General features: G+C 49.2%; 6 protein-coding genes across 6 annotated transcripts; 5 read left to right on the top strand and 1 right to left on the bottom strand.

The window, feature by feature from the left end:
* The first annotated feature begins 903 nt into the window (after positions 1–903).
* FOBCDRAFT_217041 (uncharacterized protein) lies at positions 904–3,795 on the top strand. Its single transcript, XM_031175631.3, has 2 exons — positions 904–1,171; positions 1,231–3,795. The coding sequence occupies exons 1-2, from the start codon at positions 1,118–1,120 to the stop codon at positions 3,346–3,348; spliced, it is 2,172 nt and encodes a 723-aa protein (XP_031046764.2). The 5' UTR covers positions 904–1,117; the 3' UTR covers positions 3,349–3,795.
* Positions 3,796–4,001: 206 nt separating this feature from the next.
* FOBCDRAFT_258108 (uncharacterized protein) lies at positions 4,002–5,928 on the top strand. The gene is made up of 2 exons (XM_031175632.3): positions 4,002–4,582; positions 4,635–5,928. The coding sequence occupies exons 1-2, from the start codon at positions 4,091–4,093 to the stop codon at positions 5,544–5,546; spliced, it is 1,404 nt and encodes a 467-aa protein (XP_031046765.2). The 5' UTR covers positions 4,002–4,090; the 3' UTR covers positions 5,547–5,928.
* Positions 5,929–6,813: 885 nt separating this feature from the next.
* On the top strand, positions 6,814–8,841 carry FOBCDRAFT_20122 (uncharacterized protein). The gene is made up of 6 exons (XM_059608997.1): positions 6,814–7,070; positions 7,478–7,496; positions 7,623–7,778; positions 7,834–7,938; positions 7,991–8,054; positions 8,106–8,841. Exons 1-6 carry the CDS (start codon positions 7,053–7,055, stop codon positions 8,692–8,694), a joined length of 951 nt encoding a protein of 316 aa, XP_059464391.1. The 5' UTR covers positions 6,814–7,052; the 3' UTR covers positions 8,695–8,841.
* A 1,798-nt stretch (positions 8,842–10,639) lies between these two features.
* Positions 10,640–15,771, bottom strand: FOBCDRAFT_178310 (uncharacterized protein). Its single transcript, XM_031175636.3, has 6 exons — positions 15,620–15,771; positions 15,469–15,547; positions 13,317–15,419; positions 12,288–12,554; positions 11,730–12,234; positions 10,640–11,678 (listed from the first exon to the last, which is right to left on the bottom strand). The coding sequence occupies exons 1-6, from the start codon at positions 15,657–15,659 to the stop codon at positions 10,839–10,841; spliced, it is 3,834 nt and encodes a 1,277-aa protein (XP_031046769.3). The 5' UTR covers positions 15,660–15,771; the 3' UTR covers positions 10,640–10,838.
* Positions 15,772–16,569: 798 nt separating this feature from the next.
* On the top strand, positions 16,570–18,424 carry FOBCDRAFT_217049 (uncharacterized protein). The gene is made up of 5 exons (XM_031175638.3): positions 16,570–16,947; positions 17,024–17,100; positions 17,152–17,181; positions 17,235–17,711; positions 17,770–18,424. The coding sequence occupies exons 1-5, from the start codon at positions 16,642–16,644 to the stop codon at positions 18,173–18,175; spliced, it is 1,296 nt and encodes a 431-aa protein (XP_031046771.2). The 5' UTR covers positions 16,570–16,641; the 3' UTR covers positions 18,176–18,424.
* A 474-nt stretch (positions 18,425–18,898) lies between these two features.
* On the top strand, positions 18,899–20,119 carry FOBCDRAFT_217051 (uncharacterized protein). The gene has a single exon (XM_031175639.3). It carries the CDS (start codon positions 19,075–19,077, stop codon positions 19,801–19,803), a length of 729 nt encoding a protein of 242 aa, XP_031046772.1. The 5' UTR covers positions 18,899–19,074; the 3' UTR covers positions 19,804–20,119.
* The last annotated feature ends 1,803 nt before the right edge of the window (positions 20,120–21,922 follow it).

Consider the following 21,922-nt stretch of genomic DNA (forward strand, 5'->3'; position numbering starts at 1 on the left):
CTTTCTTTCGGCATCTCTCTCCTTGAGCCTGTCAAAATCTCGTGACAAAATATTAACTTTCATAAGCGAAGACTTCAACATAAGACTGTTGGGAAGCTCTCATGACAGGCACCAGATCTCGGTGGCATGATAGCCGATTTGGGTATTACTTGCATGCCATGGGTAACGGATGAGAGCCGGTAGATCATATTATGGGCATATTGGAGCCGGCATAGGCATTGGTCTATCATAGGATATGCTTTCGACAAATTCAGTGGTGTGCTGATGGCATTGTGAAGTATCCCGTCATGGGTGTAGAGTTTTGTGAAACTCATGCCTGAGCAGCAACATTGGCATCAGTCTTGAGCGAAGTACAGTCTTGAGTATTCTATTGACTTCATTTTGCCTTTGCAGGTGTCTTTTGTTAGCAGACTTGCTTATGCTTATGATTTATAATGGCATGTTGTCTTCGTTGATCCATTGACTGTCGATGTTCTGTGCCTTGGCCTCGTGATACATGTAACAACGTGATTCTCGGTTATCATAGTAGCAGTTTATGACTGGTTAGGCGCGTGGTAAATACCGAAAGTCTGAGTGTTGAATGCATAGACCTCCGTGTTGGCAATTCGTGATGTTGTTCAATGGGTGTATTTGACACTGCGAAGGTTTAGAGTTTCAACCATATTACTACATTATGAGTTAAAGTTAGTCTCAGTAACACAAGCCAAATATTGATATTGTAGCAAGAGAGTCAGACATGGTAAAGGGACCTTTAAGACATGTATTGTCATTGAGACATGTCTTTAGTTCGATAAACTTCAGCTTGTAAACCTGATGTGATGTGCCACAGGGTAAGCGATGACGATGTACAGTGCCAGACCGATATATGGTGCAAAATACTGTGACTAACACTGTGCATGGATACCCGTTGTTATGGAGCTTGGACCATGTAAACAAACCGCAAGCCCCCACCACTCACAACGTTGGAATTCACGCGCCATCTGGATCGAGAGAGATTTGACATCATACCAGAGACCCCCAAAGACATCACCCACGAGGATCACGACCCTTAATTATTGAAATTACCTGCCCAGTACTTGCATAACTTGGAGTCTTAACCACATTCTTATCACACGCAATGTCTCCTCCGCGCCGTCGCTCGGCCCGGTTGGCCTCTGGTACTACCCCTAAGGTGAGCTCCGTGATGGCATCAGGTAATTTTCAAGACAAGCATCCTGACAGTTGTGACAGAAACCTGCAACATCCAACTTGACTTCTGTCGTTGAAGATGCCGAGTCGCCTGAACGACTTCCCCAGCTGAAGAGTCACAGCAAAGCGAAAGGCAAAAACAATGCCGCTCCATCTTCACCAGCGCCTGCGCCTTCGACGCCAGCGTCATCGGCCATGAAGCCCCCCCATGAAGAAATGCACCCAAGCAAAGCCCATCACAATATGGGGGAACCCTCCTCCGCCATGAGGCTGGGCTTCACAGATATCAAGGACACCAGCCGACCTGGCGTTCCGCCTGACACACCGTCCAAGATTGGGGCTCCTGCTTCCGATTTCACGTTCCGATTTACGCGCGACACTACCGATTCCACCCTCAGCGGTGATGCGCAACGTCTTATGGAGGAGCTCCGCGGACAGGCTGCCAAGATCAAGGCTGATATGATCGCAAAGCGTGATGCAGAGAGTGCTGAAGAAGATGCTCTTGGCCGCAAGATTGCTAAACCCAAGGGCAAGACAAGTCGTTATAGCGCGGCGCATATGGCGGAGTTCAAGAAGATGGACTCTATCGAGAACCATGCGTCTGCTTGGAGAGCTCAAAACGGGCGCTTCCAGCCTGTTGTTCAGTCACTGAAGCGCACACCTTCAAAGGCTAACCTGGAAACGACACCAACTTCTTCTCCTGATAAGTCTGGTCTGAAGCGATCGCCCTCGAAGGCCGAACTAGATGTTCCTACGCCATCAACGCCCCGCATTACACAGAGCCTGAAGCGCAAGTCGTCACGTGCTAACCTTGAGGAATACCAACAATCGCCTTCGCCCAAGAAGTCCACTATGCCTCCGTCCAACATCCCTACCGCCATTCCCGCATCCTCCAAGAAGGCACAGTTGTTCCCTAATGTACACCAACGTGTTCCTTCGAAGAGGCTCAAGCAGCGAATGGAGGATGACGCGACAACAAATCGACCTCCATCACGCGATGACTCCTCGATTCCTCGACCCAAGTCTAGTGGAAGTGGGTCAACCAAGTTGCCTGCCTCAAGCTTAAGTCTGGCACGGCTCATGAGCCCTACGAAGGCGTCTCTTGCTCACACAGGCAAACCGACCATTTCTCTCATCAAGTCTCCTTCCAAGGTCGACCTGAAGAGTGGTCTGCCAAAATCCACCAGTACTTCTCACCTCATGCCTGGCAAGCCGACCACGCCTAGATCTCGAGTCATTAGCCCGGGCCGCTTCGATAGAGTCAAGTCGATTTTGCGCGGAAACCGAACACCTTCTGGCAATGTTCAAACTGCGATCCCACAGCCCATGGTCTCTCAGACACCTGCTCCACCTAAGGCCGATAAGGACAAGGCTTTGCCTCCTCTTCCGTTGACTACTCCTCGACGAAAGGTAACAAAGCACGTCGCTTTCACCCCAGAGGTCACGCGCATTGCATTTGAGCAGAACTCACCTTCCCCACAGAAGTCTTGTCTCAAGACTCAGTCAACACGAACTTTGGCGGACGAGCAGTTTCAAGGCATTGATGGAACACTTGCGAAGGCGGATTCTGATGATGTTGTATACCCTGATCTCAGTGGCTTTAGACCCCTGCCCGAGCCTCCCAGCAAACAGAAGGATAATGCACCTGCATCTGTCCCTGGCAAGTTCACATTCCGCAGTGATCATACGATCGAGTTTGGCGACGTTCCCGTGCTAGGCTTTGGAGCGTCCCCTGGCCAGTCGAGTGTTCGCCAAGTCCGACAGTCACTTAAGCCTAATGCGAAGATGCCCGGTAGCTTCCCTGGTCCTACTTCCCCGATTGGCCTCAACAAGGAGAACAAGGAACCTGGCTCGGCTAAGATTCTGGTTGGAGCGCCTCATGGCATGTCCAACAAAAAGCGACACCGAACCAGTTGGGACGAGGAAGAAGAGGAGCAGAAGAGTGCCGAGCGTGCAGCCAAGAAGCGTAAGGCTGAGCACGTCCCTGAAGGTGAAGCCCTTCTTGCTCCTCGTCTTGTTGGCGGCACCCCCAGCGCAAAGAAGGTCCGGTTTGGTAGTGCGACTCCGCGTACCCCTGCTTCTGCCAGCCCTACCAAGAAGCGCGCAGTCCTCAGCTTGAGCCGGCTTAACATGCTTGCTCGTCCTAAGAATCGAGCTTAGGTTTCCACACGGTTGGAATCCACCGAAGTGCAGCTATAGCTGCGAATTTTTGAAAATTGAATGTATAATACGACCTTATGTGTCTGTCGTATTCTGGAGATTGTCACGACAGATGTTATAGAGTCACTGTTATTTGCTTCGTCCTGTAGCATGTTGGTCACTCGATTCTGCTGACACCCAGAGCTTGACACAAGAAGCTAATGATGAAGCGTACTTTGATTAAGCTGGAGTTTCGAGATTGTTTTTACCTGGCTTTTTATGTTGACAAAGTCAATGACATGCTGTTTTTACCACACAAGACAAAGGATTTGGGTCACTCAAGGATTAGGGGTTTACGGGGCGTTATGGCAAAATGCATCAGGTTCTGAGATTAAAATTCAGATGAGATAGTTCATCATTGTATTTGATTGTATAGGGTTGTGTATAAATTTCACACGTATCTCTCCCTCTCCCTAGGACTCCTTTGTTTCGTACCTACTGTCTGATATGTTGCGCTCTTCTTCCCTGACATGACCTGCACTTTCCTTAATCTGATGTGTTACGGCTTTGCTGTGGGTAGAGTCTTCCACTCTCATATCCATACCTGATATTTAACATCCGATCCTAACTATGACACTCCCTCAGAACGCGATCTGGAGATCACCAAACTATAGCCTTGGTCTCCGGTTGCTCGCTCGTATATTCTTTTATCACAATACCTAACATATTATCGAACGCATTTCTTTCCCTTTATGCCTCTACAATGCCAAACCATAGTCAAACCAACATATTCACCTGCACGTTCTGCTTCCACGTCTTTCAAGGTCCCCCTCAAATCATCGGTCGTACCGGACGTCTAGCATGTACAACATGTCACGCAGCGCTCCTTAACCTAGCCATCTGCTGGGTTTGCGGAGAGCTCATATACCGAGGGGATGAATGTGTCAGTTTCGGTTGGTGTTTCTGGCATCGAGCGTATTACGGATGTCTACTCTACGGGAGCAGATCCATTCATCAGGGGGTTTCAGTACACGATCTCTTTCAAGAGAGCGGAGCAGAAGATCGAGTAAAGGAAAGATGTGGAGGGAGAGAGGTGACTGAGGTACCGCTTTGTGCAGCTTGTGTCGTGGAAATCGAGGTTGATGGTGTTAAGGAGGATAATGTTGTGAAAAGGGGGCTGAGGAGAGTTGAGAAAGTGGATGGGGGTTTGACTAGGAAGAGATGGGAGGCCAAAAACAGCGAGAAAAACTTGAAGGTAAGTTGTAAGTTTCGCCTCTGTGATTCTTTCTAATATTCATGTGCATCAGTTCTCCTCTAGCCAACAGAGAACCCACAAGAACGAATATGGTGTTGAGGCCGAGGACCTCATAGTTAACAAGGTCTCAACCGACTTCAAGGACAACTCCGAATCGGTTATATGGGTCGACATCTTTGATCCCATCAATGGTCCTTCTTTTAAACCAAGCCCCCTGAAGCCTATACCGTTGTTCATGCAACGACCACCGAGTCCTACTATCCACGAGCGCCAGCGCAGGTCAACTGCTGCCGAAACATACCTTCAGCCTCCTCATGATCTGAGAAAACAGCATTCTGCTCCTTGTTCAGTCTGTCCCTCGGAATCGCCTCTGAGAAGTCGATCATCAGAACATCGTACTCCACGCCAACCATCACCAACTCTACCTAAAACCCCACCCTCTTCGCCGTCTCGCAGTCGCAACACTCAGAAAATTCCAGAGCACGACTGCCTCGACATGATTGACCGGTCTGAAGTGCAGCACAAACAAGCTGTTAGCTGGGTCAGCGTAGAGCCCTTGAAACGACCATCTTCTCGACTCGCTCCGTCACGTCGCGCAGAGGCCAATGGTTCAGAGGCAGAGTCATCGGCATACAGAACGCCTCCAGAATATCCAGATCAGGTACTGCGGACGCCATATCCGCTTCCTTTGTCAAACGTCAAGATAACTAGCCCCTTGCACGCGCAGCTCACGTCGCACTCGCAACGAACTGTGCATGCTACTCCACAATCATCAGAGTATCTTGATCGTTACCAGCCCGCGACGACGAGATCGACACAGAACCAGGAGGCGAGAAGATTGAGAAGAATAGATGCAAGCGTGACTGAGGAGGGCCTTGCGAAGATGAAGCCGGGACAATCTGAGGGTGGAGAATGGGGAGGCAAGGTTGGGTCTGAGTTGAGACGGTTCTTTACAGGACGATAGAGGATTGTTACACGGCAGTATGTGTTAAAGAAGAAGGACCCTATTCACATGCGAATTATGTATCAAGGTTTTAAGAGAAGTTTGTTTACTACATTCGTTCCGTGCTTAAGTATACAGCGGAATTGGACTAGCAGAGCAGTATGAAGCTATACAGGATGAACCTCTGAGCTTGGTGATCGCCAAGATGGAGAGGATTACAGTTTCGGCAAACCAATGAAATGGCTGAATTATCATGATCATCAGGACAAAGCCCGAGACGGATGATGTACGTAACTATGAGAGCATTCACATCGGTTCGGCACCGGAAGCGGACGGCCGAGGCACGGAGCCAAGCGAGATCTTGCCGGGCGCCATCAACAAACTGTTGGAGGATAAGGGAGCTTTGGTATTCAATTGAGCTTGAGATTGATAGCATGAGCGTTGAATTGAGGAGATTGAACTTTCTGTGATAAATTCAACAATGACTGACTCTGGTTAGGAACGTGATCACATTGACTTTGAGGAGGGGAATGGAGGTTTCCACCAGCCAAAGACGCCCAGTCGTAGCTAACTAAGCCCAAGCTCTGGCGGGGTAATTGAATGGTAGAGGCAAGTGAGGTAAACCTCAGAAGCAATACTGAACTCTGCTTGAATTAGATCCTCACCCATTGGGTATATAACAGCATCGTTACTGAGTAATTGAGTCAATCCCAATAGCTGGTAATCACGAGCATAGATGTACATAGCATCCATAGATCTGTAGTCCTATATTGGCAGTATCATTCTCATCAAGAGGCTTGGAGCTCAACCGCGGGGTTAATTGGTCTGTGCTAGCTCTGAAGATCCAATCCAGTTGTCCAAAGTACCCCATTCTCATGCCCTAAGACCTCGAAAAATTCCACTCACAAAATTCAAATTTAATTGCGACAAATCGTTAAGCGAGAACAAGGTTTCTAGCGCTTTGGCGTGTGCGTCAGAGTTCCCTCAGCGTCCCACCTGACGACCAGTAATAACAGCTGCGTCAGGGCATGTTGTGCGCTGTACTTGGAGAGTTGTCAGTACCGTAGTTAGATCAGGTAAAATACAAGAGGCAGACGGAGCGGGAGTGGGAAAAAAAGAGGCTGGTCCAATTAATTGTATTAGTGAATTTGTTACCAGTAACATTAGACTATGATTTGGTCTTGATCGTGGGCACCATTAGGTCTCGAAAAAAAAAAAAGGTCGAGGGTCACACCACACCAATAGAAGCCAAAAAAATACTTACAGTACCTTACGAGACTCCCTCTCTCTCGACTCGACTCAGCCAAACCTGACTGAGCCCTCCACTCCTACAATCCAATACTCGCTTCGACCCCCCTCTGCTGGCTGGAGTCTCTACGTACGTACACAACCAAACCCAAACCCAAACAAAACCACCAAAAGCTCTTCCTCTTACAAGGTCATGCGACCGTAGACCACTCTTCGTCGCCCTCAAGATTTGAATTACGCCCCGGACGGAAGGCGATAAGCCCAAGGCGACGACCAAAGATGTCGGTTGTCACAAAGGTACGAATTAAACATCTCTTCTATTGTTCTCTTCTCTATTCTATGCAGTGTACCCCCTGCGATCTCGACTCGAGTTTTGATTTGGGGTGCTGGATTGGGTTGGCAATTTTGCATCACAACGCCTTTGATCGAACTCTCTTGTATGAGAACGTTCGTTCTCGATGGCTTCAGCAGTCGCATTTGCTTCTGCTCTTGCTCGCCTGCTCTACGCCTCTGCTGTTTCTTGTCGCATCGCCCATCCTCTCGCCCATGATCCAAAACAAGCCCCTCATTCCCTTCACTCGTCATCGCCCATCAGGTTGTTTGCCCTAACCTAACGCGACGGCCTGTCCCCTCATACTAAAACACCACAAATACGATACCGCAATAGCCAAATAACCATACAATCATGCTAACGCTCTGTCCAGAACCCTTTTGCCTACCTCGGTACGATTCCTCCTCTCCCCGCTTTCCCCGCGAGAAAGAAAAATCCAAATCTTGCTTCATCGACTCCGATGCCCAATGCCCAACCCAATTACGATCATTCGTACTGACATGTCGACTCCCCCACAGGCAACGACAGTGACGGCGAGGAGAAGCCCGTCGTTCCTGTCAAGACCGTTGACAAGAACACTGCTCGTACTACTAAGCGTAATGTCGAGCCCCAGGCTCCCGTAAGGACCGGTGGTGCTGGCGGTAACCGCCGTGGTCCCGGTGGTAACGAGGGTGGTGAGTTTTAAGCACCGGAAATTGAGTTGATAGTCAAAATACTGACTCGGAATAGCTTTCCGGGATCGTGGTGCTGGCAGCAACCGAAACCAGAACCGATCCACTGAGGAGGCTCCTCGTGATGGTCCCCGAGGCGGTGCCGGTGCTCGTGTCCGTGGTGGTGAGTAGCCCGAGGATCTTGGTCATGGCGAACAAAAGCTGATAATCTGTAGGACGTGGCGCTAGACACGCCCGTGAGCGCGATGACCGACACCCTTCCAAGTTCGGCGGCCACGGGTATGCTTGACTGAATCTCCTAGCCTTGTTCGACATACTGACAGAATATAGTGGCTCTGACAAGCAGGCTGCCCAATCCTGGGGTGCTAACGAAGGCACTGCTGAGCTTAAGGACGAGCAGGCCGGTGAAGCTATCGCTAAGGACGAGCAAAAGGATGCCGTTGCTGAGGACGCTGCCGCCGAGGCTGCCGCCGCCGAGGAGGAGGCCGAGAAGCAGGTCTCTTACGAGGAATATCTTGCCCAGCAGGCTGAGAAGAAGGCCGCTCTCGACTCCGGTCTCAAGGTCCGTGAGGCCAACGAGGGCAGCAAGCTCGACAAGAAGTGGGCCAACGCCAAGCCCCTCGAGAACGAGGAGGAGGAGTACTTCGCCCCTACCGGCGGCAAGGCCCAGCGCCAGCGCGAGCGCAAGGTCAAGCAAACCATTGACTTCGACCCTCGCTTCGTCGAGCCTGAGCGCACCCGAGGTGGTGCTCGCGGAGGCCGAGGCGGCCGTGGTGGTCGTGGCGGAGAGCGTGGTGGTGACCGTGGCCGTGGAGGTAACCGCGGCGGTCGCGGCGGTGCTCCTCAGGGATCTGCTAAGGGCAATGCTGCTATTAACACCAGCGACCAGTCTGCTTTCCCCAGCCTCGGCGGCAACTAGATTGCCTAAGCCCGCGCGCCTCGCACAAGAGAGCGCCCCAAAAATCCCCTGCTTGCACCCTCTCACGGCATAGGCAAACACGGGTCAACGTCATGCATGTCCCACGCCCTCCCCCTTTTTCCTTTTTTCCCTCAACTCGTCACGATTATAAGAAGGGGGTGGAAAGGATGCCATATTCGTTGTTCTTCGACAGGTTGAAATGAAAAAAATAAGTTGACCATTGGTTTTTGTGTCTGGCTGGATGGTCTGCGTCCAACGGGCAAAGTGCTGCGTGATATAGGGAGGATTTGAGCTCAGATCTCACTAGCTCTGCTGCACCCAGAATTATTTCTGTCCTCTAGGTCTTCTCGAAGGTTTTCCGTACAAAATTCATTTGAAATGCTCTTATATCTTTGTTGTCTGATTGTGATACGCCTCAAGATGAATGCACTAGGGTTGCAACCAATAGGCAACCTCAACGCCTTTCCTCTAAAACATAATATTTACACAAGTCTGCAATCCTTTATAGATATACTCTACTCAGCCGTGATTGTGCATTGCTCGATTTGCTTGTAGTTGTTGCTGTCCTTAAGTCAACATTACTCACCCCCCTTACCTACATCTGAAACTGGTATAACTTTTGTAGCGCAAACGAGCATAAAGAACTCTCTGAGCTTGTTCAATTCTTTGTTCTTACCGTAAGAGATGCTCACTATGCAAGCTCACAAGCCAATAAAAGGACGTAGACGGAATCTGATATGTCACATAGCACCGGTCAGGGGTATGGGCAAATATCATATTGTGAACGACCAGCACTTGACGTTCTAACAAAAGGATGAGTCTGCTTCTCTAATGGAGAACATGTAGACTGTTTGCAGCTTGAGATATTGTTCTTTCCGATGACCTACGTCGTGCGGTGAAGTCATCCCTCGAACCACCATCCAAATCAACCTTGCGAAGCGCCTTTAAGCAAGAACTGCACCCAGCTTATACATCGAACACTCTCCTATGTTCTCTAGAGCTGGAAGAAGTAGCCTCTGTTCAGTGACAGCCACTGCGTGCTCGCACTCGTAGCTCTTAGTCAGCTGGGCTAGAGCGACCTTGACTTGAGGCGTAACTCGCTCAATTTTCGGTCTTTGAAGCTCGTTTAAGCTCCAATAAGCTTCATGAACTGACCTAGGTCTCGATTATACGAGTTACAATAACAAAATGTGCTTGATTCTACATCTTGATGGCCCCTTTGGCCTCAACGTCGTTGAATGGGCTCTTTCTTGTCTAAGCCCTTTCCCCATCAACCAGGTCATTTAGGAAGTATTGAACTGTTTTAGGACAAGTGAACAGAAAAAGATGGTTGTTCAGTAGCTATCGGAGGCGCTGCTCGATAATTTGAATATAAAAGGCCCGTCCCTAGTTTTGGAGTGTCTCCCTTCACTTTTCCTCTCCACTCACTTCAGAGCCAAACAACCTCTTGAGAATACCTCAGTAAGCCTGTAAGGATACCAAAGCAACTTCAGAAGTATCCTTTATCAACATTCTACGCTCGGAGTACTACCTTCACGCAGTAAGAACCAAATCACCACAAACCGCCACTATGAAGTCTTACCAACCTATCAACCCTGACGACCAGGATAGCGATGAGGACAATATCTTTAAGGAGCACCTTGAGCTTTTTTGCGGCAATATGGAGTATCACACCGACAACTTCAAAACCGCCTGTAGGGATGCCCGTGATGAGCTCCTAGAAAAGCTCCGCCACAAGTTCAAGGAGCTCCGGGAGTCCTTGCGTCATCATATTAAACGTCGAGGTTAGGTCAACATCCCCCTTGACTTCGATCCGTAAGTTTGGTCACAGCACTGACGAGCAGGGAGACGAGACATCATGGTGAGGCCGAACAGCACTTGTGTAGGTATTAGAAATCTGGGTTAAGAATCCAGGGGGTGGACATATTTGACAACTTTCAGCACTGGTATCTGGTACGGTCAAGGATAGCAGTCCCAATAAATTTGTATACGCCTCATATCAATGTTTCTTCTTTAAGTAAGTGATGTTTTGCTATGATAATAACACTAGACCGGTGTCCCCAGTAAGATCTAATGAAAGGGGAAAAGAACGCTTTTCATTTATTTCGTATCTAGTTGCAAGAAGACAAAGACGCTACAATATCTTACACCCGATGTGAAAATGTGTGCGAAGCATCCATTCCAAGAGAGAATGCCAGCAAAACAGCGTTAAAAATGGCCATCATGTAGAAAGGCGCCCCGTTGGAGAGTTTGTCAAAGAGAAAGCCCCCTAGCTTAGTAAGTAGCAAGATGGCAAAGCCACCATACAAAGAATAAACGCCTGCAATAGAGCCTTTAAGGCGGATACGAGAGACTGACTCTTGGTCCGTCGTAATGCTAATGAGAGGTCGGCTCTCATCGTTGGCTGATTCGTACTCCTCTGGCTGGAGCAGGCTTTCGGGGCGGGCGGTTCGAGGCAGCTCAACTGCGAGAACTCCACGGCCAAGAGAACCAAGACTGCAAACGATAGCGCCGATCTGGCTGATACCAAGAAGTGAAACAATAAAGAAGATTGCGGGACTACCGCCTCGGCCGTCTACGTCCTTGATTTCAGGACTGGAGAGTTGCGGAAGGGCGATGTAGCCTACGATACCAAAAACGGTCGAGACGACGATGGGGTAGTTGATGCGACCAGTTCGACTGGCAAGGTATCCGAAGATAGGAGCGCAAATGAGGCCCATGAGTTGCGCCACACCAGTAAGGATGGAAGACAGGACGTATGCAGCTCTGCACTCCTCCTTGAGTTCGGGCGACGAATCGTGAGGCGAGCCTTTGCAGAAACCGTTGCTGATGTAAAACGTGTTGACGTACAAAGGGATGAAGAGTGAGATAGCAACGCTTGAAGCTCGGGCAACAAAACCGCCAACATAGCCAAGTCCGATTCGTGAATCAACGAAGCCAAGGAAGACCGAGTCTTTCATGAGGTGGAGATACGGCGCAAGCTTCTATATCTTGTTAGTGGGAGATCAACCAAAATCGAATTGTGTTTGACTTACACGTCGCTCACGGCCGTTTCCATCACTCGATTCGTCATCGTTCTTCAGTCCGAAGAGCATTCTCCAACCCTTACCCTCCTCACCTTTGATGTTGCGCAGACCGATCGCAACAAAGATAGACACGGCCAATGCGACAGCCGCAACAACGTAGAAGCTATACGATACCGCTTCAGCGGGGGTAGTACCTTTATTCTCGCCAAATCGCGCCGGGAGTGGGAGGAACAGCGTCAGTGCGACAAGCGCACCGCATCCAGTAAACAGTCCAACGAATCCCGCTAGTTTGGATGGTCTTCCTGCCGCAGTATCGGCGGTATCCGTTGTGCTCGGCTCAGAAATAGACTGCGTGTATCGTTCCTGGGTGATTGTCGCTTCGGATTCGACAGAGAAGGCAATACTGCTTCGGGCTGTCGCATTCTGGAGAGCTTTAATTCTAGTTTGAGCTTCATCCTCCTCGTTATTGCTATCGTCCGTCAAAGATGGGAGTATCGCAGTTACCATTGTGGCCCTTCCAAAGTTAGCAATGCTCGTTCATGTAAGCTATACTCTGTCTCAACTCACGCTGCAGATGCGCCGATTGCGAATAACACGCGAGCCAGCAACAATTGGGGATACACAGTCTTCGCCTGCACAAACAGAGCCAGCGAGAGACCAATTATCGCGTATCCAATGACAGCAACCCATCTAACACCCAGACGATCCGACACAAGACCCCATCCTGGACAAGCGACAAGCGCAACGAGCTCATCGACGAAGCCAAGAGTTCCCACGACATCGCCAACGCCCTCCTTCTGCCCAATCAGGTCGGTAATAACAAAAGAAACAGAGCTGTTCAAAAATACAAGAAAGGAGATCGAGAAGAGCGATATGCCGAGAAGGTACGTCAGTGCCTGTAGAGGCGTCGTCGACGGCGCGAATGGTAGATATCGCAACATGGCGGGGTTCTTTCGGAAGGATTGTTGATTGGAAAAGAGGAGGGATATCACATTGCAGACACGAAATAAACTGGTATTTGGGCACGCGGAATGTTGACGTAGTGGTTCTAAGCGCGGTGGATGGATGTGATGAAATGGATGCCAGAGCTGGGCTGCCCAAACAATGTGCTAAACAATAAGGGCGGATGACCGGGGAGCTACCTAATTCCAGTTGAAGCTCGGATATCGAATGACGGGGCCATTACATAATCTTCACACATCATGTAGTCTAGGTATGCACCCGATATCGCACTCGGAGAAAAGAGCATCGTAAGATGTTGATTGATTCTGTCTTGGAACACCAAGTTTGTAGCTGATGCTGAAAAGTGAGTCTCGATATCGCGTGGCGTTGAGGTTGTTACACCATAATCACGATTCGCTAAGATCAAGCTAGCTCCATGTGTCATGTCTCCATGTGTAAGTCAAGTTCACCATATAAATAAACATAAACATCCATATATCTAGCGGCTTTTCACCCCAACCTATAAGCTCCCGTCTACGACTGCCTTCATAATCGGCTCCATGCTGCATTCCAGTGATACAAGATACAAGATACCCATACTCCATGCCTGTGCCCAAACTCCATTAGCCCATTGTCTTGCGGGTCCCGTTCTACCAGGCCCAGAGCACCTTGTGGTGAAGAGTCCTGGCACCTAGCCTCTCGAATTCGAAAGGCGTAATCCATGAGTCGTTGGTCGACAGCTTAGCAAACACACTGGCACCCTTCCAGGTGACCACTTGTTCGTCCATATCTCTCGCACTTCGACTCACGAGGATTCGATCGCTCAGTTCGGGCCGTCGGGCCTTGATCTTCTCCTCTAGGACAACCGTAAAGTGAGGGATCTTGGCGCCACCACCAATGACCATGATACTTCCAAGTAAGTCTCGAAGCTTCTTCTCATCGCCCTTAGCGGCGTTCTGAATACTTGTGAGAATTGCAATGTCGAGAGGAGCGACCGGTAGCACGGCGTCTCGCTCAGCGGCCATGGATTTGGCGGTTCGGGTAGCAGCATCGACAAACATGCCTGCTGGTGGTTGTGTTTGTCCAGGATTAGGAGTGCCTCCAGCACGAGAACCATTGGGCGCTGGGCTACCTCCGTTTACGCCCTCCCTATCCCTACCGAAGACATATGGAAGCGGCGTATTTGCGCCCTCCGGTGCAGGAGATCCGGCATGAGAACCCATGGGAGTTCCGTTAGTCATACCCTCCTTTGCTCCAAGGAAGTTGAATTGTTTGTTCTCCTTGATAGGCGTTGAGATATCGGGCTGTGTCAGCGTGAATCCATTGGCATTGGATGTTATTGACGGCTGGACGAGTGCTAGAATCGCTAATTGGGCGGCAGATGTGGGATCGTCTGGAATATCAACATCGTAGGCGTTGTAAGATCTCTCAACCAGCTTACGCCGTCCCCTTAACTTGGTGCTGTTGTCGAAGATGGCTGGGTCATACACTCCCATCGGAGCAAGAATGACCTCATCGTATGTCTTGAAAGCGTATTTCCGTGTTGGTTGGTTAGGAGCCCGGACATGGAAGTTGAAGAGTTGGACAGAGATATCCGCTTGCGACATGGTGCAGTGCTTAATTTTCAGCTCTTCGGCAAGAAGGAAATCGTATCGTCGTCGCAGGTTCATGTCCTGGTAAGGAAAGTTGTCGTAAAGCATCATTTTGAGGAATGTATCCGTGATATCGTAGCCTCCGTATTTCAGGTTGATCCTTGAATCCTCGATGACAAGACCGTCTTCCACACAGGTAACGGCTGTCTTCTGAGCTCCCACATCGACAACACAGGCTTGTGTGTATCCGGCACCAAAAGTTGCTGCCATTCCTTCCTGGACGAAACACACCCTAGAGAATTCGAACCAGGTCATGCACGATCGCAGGACTTGCTCCACGTATTTCTTGTCGTACAAGTCGGGAATGACAAAAACGCAGCTGTACTGTTGCCATTCGCTGTTTGTCTTCAGTCCGAGTTCTTGCCTCAATGCCTTATCGAGTAATGTTTCAAAATCATCATACATATGCTCCTGACTTGTATACCCATCTTCGTTCCACTGTCCATATTGTATAGGCCACCAAAGTTTGAATTTGGGATTCGAGTCGTCGGGAACACGCTCCGCTTGGTGTCCAATAAAGCACGAAGCTAATGAGTCGGGGTCATCAAGCGTTTCGATATCAGTCCATTCGATCTCAAGGGGGTCGTTGTGCTTCTGGATAACTTCGGGTTCTGTACGGCGGTTGAAAGTCTGAACAAGTTCCTTCGAGTTGGGCAAGACTTTGCGCTTATTGGCTCGCATCTCGACCTTGAGGTCGTTGCACATCTTGTTGTATTTCTTTGACCACTCTTCGCCGTACTGTTGGTCGGGGGTCTTGGCCTCGAACTGTCGTCGTGGTAGGGCCTCGTACATCTCGGATTCGGTCTGGGGAAACTTGGTCGCTAGTGTCATCGGAATTGTCTTGGGGAGGGCGTCGCTCGCAAAGCCTATTCGAAGATTTTGACTGCCGGGGTGGATCACAATGACCCTTGAGGGATCCAGGCCAGCCGAAGGTGTTGTAGCACCATCTTCATCAGGAAGATCTGCGACAGGAAGTGGTAGCTCCCCATTGGCATTCTTGGATAGAGCGCGATCTCGGTCTCGAGCACTTTGTACTAGTCGATCTCGGGTGGCATCGCTCTGGAGGCGGAGGGCGAGGATTTGGTCATCGCGCTTCATGTAATCACTAACAAAGCATCAGCACAAACGCCACTTATTAGAAAGGGTCATCGCACGTATAATAGTTTTTCTGATTAATCGGGGTGACGTCAGGCCATGTCGTCAGCTTCATGCCATTGTCAGTTCTCTCAAGACCTAAGGCAACTGTCAGTACATGTGTCTAGAGCGACGGCCGAGTCGCTATCGACAAGTGATAATGAAACATACCTTCCCGCAGGAGGACTCTTTCGCTGACTTTTCCAACCATATTGATGGATTGGCCTTGACCTTTCTAATGTTGCGGTGGGAATAGCGCTGAGCAAGCTCACATCGATAGCCAGTTGGTTGAAGAAGCTTCCAGCGCGCGCTCAACAAGCTCTCAAAAACACCAGGAGCGCATTCATGGCCTGAATCGCGGCAGCAAAATGGGTTTAGCGCAAACCATCCGGACTTTTGATGACCCGGGACCTCGGACATGTATTGGCGATTGGATCCGTAAAGCGTCTCTTCCCCACAAGAGGCTATTCGATAGAGTTGCGGAGTACAGCTTAAATCGGCAGCCAAAGCATTCTATTTCAACCACTACATCCGTATACAATGCTTTGGATGGTAACTTTGTACTTCAGTCAACAGTCTTTGCCACGATGGCGAAGGATTTGATCTGGAGTTGCACGAGCAATGACCCCAGATACTGTTGGCGATATTGACATGTGCAAATGTCGGAGATCACTACTGAAAAGCTCCTAGTTAACACTTCTGTTCCCTGTGCTATTGCTATTGTATATCTATTTTCTCCTCACTTCCGGTCGGACTTCAGTAAGTGAACATAGAAAGATATGTACCTATGGGGCTTGCCAAACTGCTGCAAATTTGAGTTGTAGGGTTGTCAGCTTATCCGCCTCAACCGCATAATCATATTATAGCAAACACTATTTCTAGACTTTGGAATAGTTGCGTCAGCCTCAAAAAATCCTCTCTCTCGCACCATTGGTACATTAGCTACTTACAACTTTCGGTGTACAACAAAAGCCATTGCCAACGCCCCTCATCCGATAGGGCCAGTGGGGTTCTGCATCATGGATCTAGCATGTTTAAAACACTCCCAACTCGGGTTGAGGGCCGCACTTCTTACAAGGGTTCCATAAATATGTACACATTCCTTTCCTGGCTCTCGTAGATCTTGCTTCTCCTCTGCCTTTTGCGCTGTTTCCCCTCTCTCAGTAACTCTGTAGGAGCTCATCAGCACAGTCATGGATGCAGCAAAGCCAAGCTTGAAGGCCTCAGCTTCTGAGAGCCTTCAATCAGAGCTGTTGACCAGTTTTGCGCCCACTTCTTGGTCAGGTCCAATCATTCTTGGGGCCCTTCTTGGTTATGTCGCACTCTGTTCTCTTTTGCGTTTCTCCAGAATTAACTCGCTTCGATCCAAGTTGGGGTTTCACGACCGCGCCTCGTTGAGTCGCATGACAAATCAAGATGCTTTTCAAGTTGTTCAGAATATCGCTAGATTCGAGTTCCCGTTATTCTATGACCTTGCGGTTCGATTGGCTCTATTTGAGGTATGTTTAACTAACTACTAGTGACCGAGTTAGTGTCAACATTTAAAGTTTGTATGTTAACGACGTCAATACATAGACATATGCTGTTCAAAACGTTGCTCATGTTCTCTATGGCGGCAGCGATCTAGCTAATCGAAAGAAGGCGCCCAAAAGGTACCTAAATGAGTGTCATAGGCTCTTGTGACTTCTACTAACGAATACTAGATATGCAGATACTGAAGCCGTCTATGTCTGGTGAGTTTACTTGGATTTCATTACTCAAGTTATGAAGACTTACATGAGGACAGCTTCGCAAACTTCCCTCCTACGTCGCCTGTTCTTCACAAAGCGGTTGCGCGCACAAACTTCCTTCACGCTCCATATATCAAGAGCGGCAAGATTAAGCAAGAAGATCTGCTTTATGTGCTCTACGCCTCTTTTGCTGAGCCTGTTCGGTTCCTCAACATCTATGAGTACCGCAAACTCACCGACATGGAAGTTGCTAGCCTATCAACTCTGTGGAAGTATGTTGCAGACATGATGGATATCGACTACAGGACTGTGCTCGGGAAGAATGAGTGGACAGATGGTCTCGAATTCTTCGAGGACATGACACGCTTTGGAGGAGACTACGAGGACAAATATTTGCGCCCTACACCGGAAATCCAGAAACTAGGCCATGTTCTTATGGAGATGCTGCTGGATTCGTATCCCAAGATTGCTTCTCCCCTTGGATATCCGGCAGCTTGTGTCCTTATGGGACCTCGCCTGAGACGAGCATTTGGGTAAGTCTTCGGTGCATACTATTTCCATTCCTCCGACCAGGTATTTACATGAGAACAGTTTCCCAGAACCAGGTTTGGCTATTACAGTTCTGACATACAGTCTCTTGCTTGTTCGAAAACTCATCGTCCGCTATCTCTGCCTCCCTCGCTTAGCGCCCTCCATATACCTTTCCGATCCTGACGAGCAGACCGGACGCATCAAGTCATATCATTACATGAAAGAGCCTTTCTATGTTCCTCCCACTTTCTGGCAACGTTGGAATCCCGAAGCAATTATCACATGGCTATCTGGTGGGTTACTTCCCGGCGATGGCGGGCCTAGTATGAAGTCCGAAGGTTTCCTTTTTGAGGATTTGGGTCCTGATAAGGTTGTTGGCAAGGGTGTTGAAGAGACTAAGGGTTTCGAAGCGATTGTCAAGACGAAAGCGTTCGCGGGTTGTCCTTATAAGTCGTCCGAGAACTAGACTGTTTCTTGGCGTGACTGGAGGGAGGTATGTAGTGGATGTTAAGGTAAATTATGCTTTTAACTGGTTGTATATATAGATGGCACCATAGCCTGGTTAGCATTTAGCGATCTTAGGATATCTCCACTAGCTTGCTGTATATGGTTTTTGGGCTGGGTATTCTATTGGAACTTGGAGTTTCATGCAGTACTTGCTTAGCTTTAAGGCTTATAGCGTTTTGCAAACTCATAATTATATTATTAGGTCAGATTATCCGATTTCTTCAAAAATGAGCCATCTGTCCATTTTTCCATCACCGCAATGTGTTATTCTCAATTCAACCTCCACCATTCAAAATCCAACTCAATCGTTCCTCCGTCAGAGCCGTTGCTTTCCAATCCAGAGCTTTCTCACCATTTCGATGCATTAAATACTCCACTAAAACTGGACCATTACATGGCCTTCGTATTGACCATGAAGACATGAAGAGGAAGGAAAAAGCACCAACGCCGTGCAACCTTAGGGTAGTTGTGTATCCAATGGGAGTCTTGCGTCACTCTATCGCAAAATCCAAGTAGAGAGCATAGGTACCGTTTGTCCAAGAATCAATTCTCGTATTCCGCATTTGGAAATAGGAAAAAGACACGGAACTATCGACGGGAATCTGATCGGCATTTCCCCGCTGACTGCAGGTAACCGCGTGCGAGGCACCTAAAGCAGATCACATGACGTAGTTGGCATCCATCGCCACTCTCTTATTCAGACAACATCTCATCACACTCAATGTTTTAGGACAAGTACTTTACAGATTCAAAAACTTGGGTAACACGAAATCTCACCTTGGAAGAACACAAACGCTCGGAACGCAGGAGAGTCAACCATACACCTCCATACAGGACCAGCGTCTAGGACTCACCAATATGCCTCCAATTCCTATTCACACCTCAAGCCCTATCACGGCAGCAAAGGCGTCAGGAATCACCCCAAAGACGGCGCACTCAAATGACCCAGTGGCGCCAGCCGAAGTACCAGCAAGCAATGAAGTGCCGACGTCCACTTACCCGGCAGCTCAGCCAGGCGCTCGCCCGTCTATGCCAGCTCCAACTGGGGCACCTCAACCTTCCGCCAACATCCAGCCAACTCCAACACGGGCGGTTGTAGATTCGAGCCCTCCGGCCCCGCAACCGGGAGCTGTACCGGAGCCGCAAAACGGAGCGTATTTACCACCACCTCCAAAGACCGGCGAGACTATGCGCGAGACACAGACACAGTTTACACCAGCACAGGTGCCCTATGCGCCTATATCCAGTGGGTCTGAGTTCGCCGCTACTCGTTCAGCGACGACTACAGCTCCTGTTCCTGGCCCGTCCCCGATGGCTGGCCTGGGCCCAACGGGCGTGCCAGGCGGAGGCTCCGGAAGCGACTTTTCTCATCCACCTGGTTATCACCAAAACGTGCACGCGTCCGAGTTCTCCAGTGCCCAGCGTGCGGCTCACGAAGCATCAGTCGCCCAGGAGCGCAGGCCATCTCTGATAGGAGACGACGATGAGGAGGGAGTCTGGTCGGCCGCCAAGAAGTGGGCTTCGGCTGCAGGCGAGAGTCTTGCTGCAGCCGAGCATGAAGTGTGGAAGAGGATCAACAAGGAGTAACTGTTGCATCGTGCAAGCAGCAGCCAACAGCACGGGCTAAGGTAGGGAACGGAAGACCGGTTCGGCATGATAGGGCTATGACCGGGATACGATAACATTAACGTTTCCATGAGAGTTTGTTAAATATATTAATGTTTTAAGGGGATCGGACCCGTTGTGGGCGATGTTTCTGCTGTTCTATTTCCAGAATCTCCAAGCGCTGGGGGAAAGACGGAAACGTTGTGACAGATACAGAGGGCAGAGGCCTTCCAGAAGTTATCTTTCCAGGGTGCTAGGTATGTAACGTAACAAGAAAATGAAAGAAGTTCATTGCGGGGAGATTAAAGTATCGCAATTGGTTCATGATGTCCATTTTGAGGAAATCGACAAGGCCTGAATCATGCTCACTCCCAAAAGGTGGTGGTGTAATTTCCCATTCGAGTAGTGATTCAGGAACGGATGTATGAGACCCTGGCCACAAAACGGCCTTACCGGGCGACCCATAGAAGAATTATGGAACGCTTGAAGAAGATGAGCAAAGAAATTCTGTTGGAGTTAGTGCACGGCAGGTTATCCTACAACTTCCTATTTACGGTACAGCTTATCTCGAAGCGGAAACGGGCAGAGCATCCTCTAGCCGTCCTGAGGTTGACGGCCGCAGTGTGCAGCACATTCCATGAAGATCAAGATCACGATATCGTCACTATCAGAACACCTAAACAAACCTTCAACAGCTTGAGCATTGACGCGTTTATAAGGGCTATGCAAGTCTATTGTTACCACGTCAATTGACAGCCTCGTTTATGTTCCAAACTGTCGGGCGTCAACCCAAGTCTATGGAAGAAACCACCGTGCTCACTGTGGAGAGCCATCATAGCTCCAGGCACAGGCTCAGGCACAAGCTCAGGCACGGAAAACTCAAGAAACAGCTCGTAACACACTGACAAATAGATGACGCGTTGCGCTGGAATAAATTGTTGCGCGTAAAAGTGAATATGCGAATGAGACTCTACAGAAGGTCCCTCCCTACATACCTAGCTATGGACATGAGACGAGGGGAAGCACTGGTCGGATGATATGGATGCAAAGGAAAACAACGGAGTCTCAACGCGATGTAACAGTATCAACTGGGCTATTCCCTGACCCCTAGAGAGGATCCGGCACTTGTTGTGAGATGTGAAGATGATCTGAAGGCTTGAAGATGGGGGTTTCTGCACTAATCGTGATAGTAGCGGATTTCTCTTCTATGAAGGAATCGTGGTGTCGTTCGATGTTCAGGCGTATCGACTTTGGTAGGAACGGATCTTCAGGTGTAGCAAATTTAGTAGCTGAGCTGAGAGCTGAAGAATAGACTAAAACATTAGAGATGAAAACAAATCGAGATCGGTTGCGGACTGAGCGATAGACTGTCAAGATGAAAGGACCGGCTGTTTGGAGATGCTCTTGTCTAAGAGAAAGTGAACGCCATCTGCTATTCATAGCCTAAATGATCCACAACAATTAATTGAAATCCACTATCTAAATGTGCTCAGACTGAGCTCTGACGTGGTCCTCGCCTAATCGGCTCGCCTGTAAGATGTGACTTTCCAGGCGCAAAGGCGCTGTTGGTGAGCTTGTTCCAGTGAGCTTCTAGTGGACTGTGGGTGTTTAAACATGAGCCACGAAATCAGCCTGTGGGTTTTGAGTGGATATTATTCGACGTATCAGTGGACCTCATCCATCTACCCCTGGTCTTGACACAGATCTGAGACACGCCGGTCTCCCTGCTAGCAGCTGAGACATGTCAGTAATATCCAATCAGATACCCTGGATAGCGGCTTCTACGCCAAAACGGCAGGAACAAGATACTCGTCCCGCTTCTTGCCCAAAACCCTTGTCCTGCCGCTGCAAATCAGATGGCTTTGCTTGACCCACTCTCTTACAACTTCAAACACGCGCTTGTCCTCATCTTGGTACGCTTGCAACCTCTGCTTTGGATCTCCAGCGCTTCTCAAGTGTGGTCACAGCACTTCGATAAACATCAGCCAAGAGAACGGAAATAGCAGCCTCAGCTATACTTCTGTGTCTCAGTCGAATATACCCTCCATCAGCCTAGCGGGAGGAGATCGAGAGGCTTAAAGTTACTTTAAATTGGATAACT

The sequence above is a fragment of the Fusarium oxysporum genome, chromosome III (genome assembly GCF_013085055.1).
Source record: "Fusarium oxysporum Fo47 chromosome III, complete sequence".
Classification (NCBI taxonomy): Eukaryota; Fungi; Ascomycota; class Sordariomycetes; order Hypocreales; family Nectriaceae; genus Fusarium; species Fusarium oxysporum.

Excerpts from the sequence above, each read along its gene's own strand:
- FOBCDRAFT_217051 (XM_031175639.3), top strand. The coding sequence starts at position 19,075 with ATGCCTCCAATTCCTATTCACACCTCAAGCCCTATCACGGCAGCAAAG.
- FOBCDRAFT_217041 (XM_031175631.3), top strand. The coding sequence starts at position 1,118 with ATGTCTCCTCCGCGCCGTCGCTCGGCCCGGTTGGCCTCTGGTACTACC. Across the intron at positions 1,172-1,230 it reads CCTCTGGTACTACCCCTAAG|AAACCTGCAACATCCAACTT; the intron begins GTGAGCTCCGTG and ends CAGTTGTGACAG.
- FOBCDRAFT_258108 (XM_031175632.3), top strand. The coding sequence starts at position 4,091 with ATGCCAAACCATAGTCAAACCAACATATTCACCTGCACGTTCTGCTTC. Across the intron at positions 4,583-4,634 it reads ACAGCGAGAAAAACTTGAAG|TTCTCCTCTAGCCAACAGAG; the intron begins GTAAGTTGTAAG and ends CATGTGCATCAG.
- FOBCDRAFT_20122 (XM_059608997.1), top strand. Across the intron at positions 7,779-7,833 it reads TCCCGGTGGTAACGAGGGTG|CTTTCCGGGATCGTGGTGCT; the intron begins GTGAGTTTTAAG and ends GACTCGGAATAG. Across the intron at positions 7,939-7,990 it reads CGGTGCTCGTGTCCGTGGTG|GACGTGGCGCTAGACACGCC; the intron begins GTGAGTAGCCCG and ends GATAATCTGTAG.
- FOBCDRAFT_217049 (XM_031175638.3), top strand. The coding sequence starts at position 16,642 with ATGGATGCAGCAAAGCCAAGCTTGAAGGCCTCAGCTTCTGAGAGCCTT. Across the intron at positions 17,182-17,234 it reads ACTGAAGCCGTCTATGTCTG|CTTCGCAAACTTCCCTCCTA; the intron begins GTGAGTTTACTT and ends ACATGAGGACAG. Across the intron at positions 17,712-17,769 it reads CGCCTGAGACGAGCATTTGG|TTTCCCAGAACCAGGTTTGG; the intron begins GTAAGTCTTCGG and ends ACATGAGAACAG.
- FOBCDRAFT_178310 (XM_031175636.3), bottom strand. The coding sequence starts at position 15,659 with ATGGTTGGAAAAGTCAGCGAAAGAGTCCTCCTGCGGGAAG. Across the intron at positions 15,548-15,619 it reads AAGAGTCCTCCTGCGGGAAG|GTCTTGAGAGAACTGACAAT; the intron begins GTATGTTTCATT and ends CAGTTGCCTTAG. Across the intron at positions 11,679-11,729 it reads GAAACGGCCGTGAGCGACGT|AAGCTTGCGCCGTATCTCCA; the intron begins GTAAGTCAAACA and ends AACAAGATATAG.